General features: G+C 48.2%; 3 protein-coding genes across 3 annotated transcripts; 2 read left to right on the forward strand and 1 right to left on the reverse strand.

The window, feature by feature from the left end:
• Positions 1-2,229: 2,229 nt before the first annotated feature.
• Positions 2,230-4,489, forward strand: LACBIDRAFT_257057 (uncharacterized protein; the record flags this gene model as incomplete). The annotated part of the gene is made up of 13 exons (XM_001891124.1): positions 2,230-2,375; positions 2,428-2,532; positions 2,587-2,703; positions 2,766-2,865; positions 2,918-3,024; positions 3,077-3,179; positions 3,227-3,295; positions 3,345-3,428; positions 3,482-3,629; positions 3,691-3,821; positions 3,879-3,944; positions 3,979-4,057; positions 4,317-4,489. 13 exons carry the CDS (start codon positions 2,230-2,232, stop codon positions 4,487-4,489), a joined length of 1,428 nt encoding a protein of 475 aa, XP_001891159.1.
• A 242-nt stretch (positions 4,490-4,731) lies between these two features.
• LACBIDRAFT_336192 (uncharacterized protein) lies at positions 4,732-5,665 on the forward strand (the record flags this gene model as incomplete). The annotated part of the gene is made up of 4 exons (XM_001891125.1): positions 4,732-4,813; positions 5,012-5,091; positions 5,477-5,538; positions 5,578-5,665. Coding segments are annotated over 4 exons (312 nt in total), but the record flags the coding sequence as incomplete, so codon positions are not given.
• Positions 5,666-5,977: 312 nt separating this feature from the next.
• LACBIDRAFT_309345 (uncharacterized protein) lies at positions 5,978-7,057 on the reverse strand (the record flags this gene model as incomplete). The annotated part of the gene is made up of 1 exon (XM_001891126.1): positions 5,978-7,057. A coding segment is annotated over one exon (1,080 nt), but the record flags the coding sequence as incomplete, so codon positions are not given.

Genomic DNA, 7,057 nt, shown 5'->3' on the forward strand with positions numbered 1-7,057 from the left:
GAACAATCCTGTCCTCAAGTAGGTGGCGATCACAGGAAATTCTTTTGTGCATCCGTTGATAGCTCTGCTTTTCAGGAATTCATTGAAAGGAACGCCCAATTGCTCTTCTACAGAGAAGTCGATGAGATTTCTACGTAATGGCTAGCTGTTATGAATGGCAATGCAACTGTGGTTTCAATTTGATATGCGTGGCCAAGCAGCCAGATAATCTCTGAGAATGTTGGATTGGTGCAAAAGCTTCCGTCCATGAGCATAACGTGTAGCAGCATCAGCAGCTCCGGGAGTTCATCAATGCCATGCATTGTCGTCTTTGTACCGGGGGTAACAATTGTCCCGAACCCCCTGTAGTGATCCGCTCTGGGAGCCTGGGCAGGGGTGAACGTAGTTGGCTCACGAGCGAGCCATGCATACGCCGTTGGAAAACTCTAATGATGGCGGGTGAGCAAGCCAAATTATACGTCTGAAGCTAGGGGGTTGGAAGCGTCGCAAGAAAGATGGCTGCTGCAATGAAAGGGATCGATGGAAGAAGCAGAGACGACTCCGACGATGGAAGGTTGATGCCGTTGCCTTTTCGCACTGGCATGGGGGTCATTAGCTCTCATGTTGTCACAGAGATGGTGACGTGATCGTTTTCTGCAGAAGATGGGCAGATATTTCTGGCGTGTCTTTGAGCAAAAGTAGCGACGCCGCTGATAGAGTCCAAGGTGAAGATGCAACGCGGGGAACGATCCACAATAGGCAGTTGTGAGCCTGCATGGTATCAGCAAATAGAAAGAGAAGGGGGGGTACCAGTTCACGTACGATTCTTGAATGACCACAGGGCTCATCATCCACGAGGTGGCACGAATCAAATACGTTGGAACTTCCTCTGAATTTCTACGTATTTCCAAATTAGGAGAAAGTGCCTTACATGACCAAAAAAACGCACATACCTTCGTCCCTCTTATTCAAGAAAAGTTCCGCTACTTCGCCCGTTCCGCCAGGTTCAGGCTCTACGAACGCCAAACAAGTCAAACCCACTGTGCCAAAACCTACAGAAGGGAAAGACTTCATACCATACAAATTTCATCAGCACCACGTCCTTCTCTTGTTGATGTTCGAACAAAGCTTTCGCCAGAATTTTTTCAGTTTTCTACACCAAAACGTCGCGTAAGTTAACGGAAGAGTTAGGAATGAAGTGGAACACTGACAGCATGCAAGAGGAAGGCTCCAACGGACGCGGAACGTTACAACCTCGAGAGATCACAGCCGTCCTTATTGTGAAGACACAGTCTCGGTCAAGACGTCAAAAGTAAGAGGCGGGGTCGTCCAAACGACCTTTGACTTTCTAAGCAGTGTCCACAATTATAAAATGTACGTTTGAGCAACATGTAGGTATCATACCCTATCCTCGTGCTAGACGATTACTGGGAGCCTCTGCGGATTCAGTGGCTTGCAAATTTGTCCACGAGAAGGTAACGGGAAAGAAAGCCTGTTCGCCAGCACAACAAGTGAAAGGTTGAGCGTAAGTTGGTTGGGGTGAGGGAGAAAGTAAAGCACGGTGATTTTTCCTCCGCCAATTTTTGCCATTTGAAGTCGGAATCGACAACGCATTAAATAAGTGGCTTTCGAGTTAAGAGGTTAGCCTGGGACCACCGGAGTCAGGAACTTCGTCTTTTAGGTCTGCCGGAGGAGGTGTTTTGTTTGAGGAGCGAAAAGAGGGCAAAAAGAACTGACAGACCTATGTTTCGGCCGTTGCTCATAAGTTTACCTGTTTTCCTTGCTACTAGGGCCAAAGTGAGGATAGTTCTTGGTGTGTTAAGCTCGTTATCACACCGAAACCGCAAAGGGCGGTTGTGATGGTGGATGAAAGGCAAGTCGTGACTGTCATGTTCGGACCACATTTAGGTCACTTCCTCATCTTCACTTCCATCGTCTTCTTCGTCCTCGGGAGCTACGCTGTTCTATTCAGCGCGTTCTTGCCGTTATCTGGAATACGAGTAACGTGTTGTCTCTATACCACTCGGGGGAAAGTTCTAATATTTTGGCTGGCTGGCCGTGTTCAACAGGTTCTCGACGCCCTTGCGCAGGATACCCACTACAAGTACTTCATTCTCCTGCTTGTGCCGACCGGGTCGTACTTTGTGATTGCGAATTGGGTAGGGTGGCAGTATTATCAGAACTCATAGAGGTGAGCGCAAATTTGCTTGCCTTCAATCGCTTTCTAACCTCACCTTTGAATGAGGTAGCATGCCGTCTGCTCGACCCTACGTTTACGCAGATGGAAATGTGCACCAACGAAAAGCCCATGCGCTGCTGCCTTTCCTTCAATCCCAGTCCCAGAACACGTTAACGAAACTATACTCCAAGCCTTCGTCATGCCTCTCAATATTTCGGTGGACAGCTACGCAATTGGCAGTTGCAAGGCCACTCTGACCTTATCTACAGGCTGCTTGACCCTATATCAAGGCAACTCATCATGAACCTCCTCTGGCTGGAATCGGCCATCCCAGCTTCAACCATGCAAGCATGGGTTACACGGGAAGGGAAACCGTAAGTACTTCAACTCCGTCTTCACTCCTTGTTCGACCTTTGAATCCTCAAAAGGGTATACACGGAAGCTCTTGCCACTCTCACAAAGCTTCACATCTTCCCGAATTCCGCGATCAAGTTGGCGGTGGTTCCGACTTTTAAAACGAGTTTTCGGCAAGCTATAACTGGGGGGTGCGTATGCATAATTTGAATGCCATTAAATTTGACACCGGACTGACGCTCTCCTGATGTAGGGGCACTAGTGGGAGTTTTGGTGTTCCTTCAGAGAAAGACGACAAACGAAGTGACGTTGACATCGAATTTCTTGATGTTTTTGCGCTTGAAAGATGGGAGGTGCGCCCTATTCATTTCTATGACTTCTCTCAGTTGTGAATATCTCATCCAGACGATACTGCACTACATGGTTTCCTCCGGATCAGGACAAAACCCAACCAAGCCCTCTGTCCGTGTATTATTCTTACTCCAGCGAAGTGGTCTCATGACGACTGTTGGGTAAGTCAGGTATAACGACTACCCCATTTGGATGATTTCTAAGTATCTCTAGACAAGGCCCTTTGCAGATAACGTCTGCGGGGTTCCAATTCCTCCTTCATTCGCCTCATGAGCAGCTTTGGGAGTTGTTGCTGCAGTATCTACACCTTACTGAGGTCGGTGTTGGCTGCCACGATCTGGGTCAACCTAACTTTTTCTTAAGGAGCGACAGATGGACTTGGTCGATGTTTTAGGGTTCCTCTTCATGCTATCGACCATGGAGCTTGGCAGAGTTAGTTTTAACACCTTTTTGGTCGTTTCCCGCTGACTTGGTGACTCAGGAATACTCCACAGAGCGTCTCAGTAAAACTCAAACGGCCATGCTTGAAGATCTGGTAGACTACGGCTTAATATGGCGGCGCAAGGTTTGTCCCACATCCCTCGTACTATTCTCACTCTCATCAAACAGTATGGATAGCCATCTTCAAAAGGTTTCCACCCCACCCGCCTTGCCACAACATTAACATCCTCATCCCCGCCTCTACCTTCTTCAATCGGTAACCGCTCCGGCCCGCAAGAAGGATTCATCGTGCTCGAGACGAATTACCGGATATACGCCTATACAGGTAGGCATCTTTCATATACAAACCCTGTCCGTCCGTCTCTTGAGCTCCCTTCGTTTGGTAGATAACCCTCTGCAGACTGCTATCCTCAACCTATTCGTCTCCCTCAAATACCGGTTCCCAAACCTCGTGGTGGGCGCCATCACCCGAGATAGTGTAAAGAAGGCGCTGCTGAATGGGATCTCGGCGGATCAAGTAGGTTTCTCTCATTAGGCCCGTCTCTCCCGTTCGAAAATCTGACGTCATCGCTAGATCATTAGTTACCTGATGTCCCATGCTCATCCTCAAATGCGTAAAAATGTAAGATTGAGAAGTTGTGTCCCCCTGTTTTTCTTTTCCTAATGTGAATTAGAATCCATTACTCCCCGTAACGGTTCAAGACCAAATTCGTCTCTGGGAACTTGAGAAAAACCGGCTGAAATCACAAGAAGGTATGGGTCTTCCTCTTACACTCCATTTCCCCCCTCTCTCCCTCCCCTCTCACATCTCCACCCTCTGACACCACATCCGTATCCCTTACCCTCTTCCTCTTCGTCGCACTCTTCCTCTTTGTCGCACTCTTCCTCTTCGTCGCACTCTTTCTTTCCCTCTCCGTCTTCCTTTTGCTCTCTCGCTCTGTCTCTGTCTCTCCTTCTCCACTCCTCTTCCACCCTTGCCTCAAAACAAACATCTAACGCTAGCCATCCACAGGGTACCTATACACTTCTTTCGCCTCTCAAGCGGACTACGATTTCGTCCTGAACTATGCTAAAGAGCTGGGCGTCGTGTTGTGGGAGAACCCGGTGAAGCGGTGTTTCTTCGGAAGCTTGGATGGGCATGCGAATATCAGAGGGTTCATTGAGAGGAGAACAGGGGCGGGTTAAGGGTGGGAGATTTCGTCTTTAGACTTTTTGGATGTGTCGCTAACTTGGAAACAGGGCGGCGTGCAGAATGATCTGAGGGGTGCCTGTCTTGTTGTCTGAGGGCATGTACAGCTCCGATGACCTTGTGTAATACTGCGATGAATCGACTCAACATTCCATAGTTTCTCTTGTTCCCTGAACAAAGGATAACATCGAAATCTCATGGAGAACCACGGGCCAAATGAACATTCAAGCCTCCACAGATCAACCTCAATCGCGTTCTCACTGGATACAAGTTTATCGATACGAACCTCGAGGACTGCCTCCACCATAGCCCATTTGCAAGTAAGTCAAGCACTTGAGGGAGAAGTACAGGCTCTTTTCTTCGTCATTCTGTCTCGCAGCTGATCCAAACCTCTGCCTTGCCAACTGATCACACCCAAGAGTAGGAAACAAAACATAATAGTTTTTATTGTCAACTGAAGGCAGTACAGCTCGGTCCTTATGACCATTCTATGATCCCCTCACATTGTACTTGCACAGGGACTTTGAACGAACAGTGCCCGCCGCGTACCTTTTACTGTCGGATAGCTACAAATCTGATGATTGTCCACTTCTGCTCGGTATGTTCCTGCTATACGTCACAAGTTATTTCCATAAATGATGACATACATTCAGGTTTTTTTCGTGACACAGCTCAGGCCCGCGTTCTTTCAGAAATGATTGACTAGAAGGTGGGCCCACCAGGACCAAGCAGGATGCAATTTCCTTTACTTCCACAACTGCGCACGCGTCACTTACTCAGAATAATCATGCCAACGGATCGATGTCGGACAAACCTCAAAAAAGTGATCAAGATCTTCGAAGCTGACTCGAGGTTAATGCAAGGTTAATGTCAGATATGTGAGCTGATATTCACAAATTGGCTCAAGTCAGTCGCTGGCATCTACAATCAGCTTCGTAGATGTTTGATAACTTTCAATCTGTTTTTTGAGACTTATCCGACAGAAGGTCATGAAGGAATCAACGGACAGACGTTGGAAGTTTGGTTCGCACAACGCACTCGATATGTGAGTGCATTCATTTTATCGATGTCAGATATGTTGTAGTGGACATTGCATCAATGTAACGGAGGTGGAAATACCGAAAACCATGCCATCGACCGTACTACTAATAGCAGCAATGGATGGTTTTTGAACTTTCGAGGAATAAATTAGATATTCCTGTAGACAGAAGTGATATAAACTTGCTGGAAAAGTTCACAAACTTCTCCTGGACAATAATTGTGCTCGATCTCCATTCGTACCTACTCGCCTACCTTGTGGTCTTCACCCTCGTGAAAGCCCGAGTTCGCTTGTTTCGATGGCACCTCACTGTAAGCATTCCACGATTTTCAGAATCCTCGTAGGGGCAAACCCCAACACCTACTGATTTCTCCGAGGAGACCGGCCACGATACAGGTGAATTTCATAGATTTGTACGGTTCACATGAGTATGTGCGAGCACCGTTCAGCCATAGATGTTTGCAACATATCGTACGGTCTTGTCTGATGACCATTGTCCTCCCGCAATTCCAAAGCCATCGATTAGCTTAGACATATGTGGCATGAAGCCTCCTTTCCCGTCATTATAAGCGACATAAACTTCTCCGTTCCCGAATCCGACAATGTCTGCCTGTCCGGTGCCCGTCAAATCAACAAGGAAACGAGGATGGTTCTCTACCGTCCAACCTGCGTTGAAAGCAAAGCCTGAGAATGCAAGCTTGCTACCCTGGAATGTACCATTGCCGTTGTTGATCGCGACCCATACTCCTGCTTCGCCGAAGCCAATGATATCTCCACAGCCGTTGCCCGTCAGATCGGCAATAACTCGTGGATATTTTTCAACGACCCAACCTCCCGATTTTCGTGACAAGTCATTCGAAACTTTACGGGCACTTTGGAACGTTTCATCCCCATTGTTGAACGCGACAAAAACCCCTTCGTCTGCAAAGCCAACTAAATCGAGCTTGCCGTCTCCTGTCATGTCCGCAACGAAGCGTGGATGCTCAGGGACGCGCCAGCCATTGTCGTAGCAAAAGTCGGCGAGGACGGGTTTAGGTGGTTGGAAAGTGCCGTCCCCGTTGTTATACGTAACATAAACATACTGGTCTCCGAATCCGACGATGTCAAGGAGTCCGTTGCCGTTGATATCAGCGAGGAAGCGCAGGTGCTTGTCCATCCTCCAGCCTCCACTGGCAGCGCGGTACCCAAAGTTTCCCAGCACAAGTTTGGGAGGTGTGAATTCTCCGTCCCCTTTATTCAGCGACACCAAAACACCATTATTACCGAATCCCACAATGTCGGCGCGCCCAGTATTTCTGATATCTGCCACAAACCGAAGATGTTGCTCAATGCGCCAACCACCCCCGGCTTCTGCATACGCGAAGTTGCTGAGCACCATCCTGGGCTGCTGGAAAGTGTTGTCATCGTTATTCCGTGAGATCCAAACGCCTGTTTCTCCGAACCCAACGATGTCGAGACGCTTATTACCCGTGGTATCGGCAAGGAGCCGTACGTGTTTATCGACTCGCCATCCAGCATCGTATCC

The sequence above is a fragment of the Laccaria bicolor genome, genomic scaffold (genome assembly GCF_000143565.1).
Source record: "Laccaria bicolor S238N-H82 LACBIscaffold_402 genomic scaffold, whole genome shotgun sequence".
In the NCBI taxonomy this organism is placed as follows: domain Eukaryota; kingdom Fungi; phylum Basidiomycota; class Agaricomycetes; order Agaricales; family Hydnangiaceae; genus Laccaria; species Laccaria bicolor.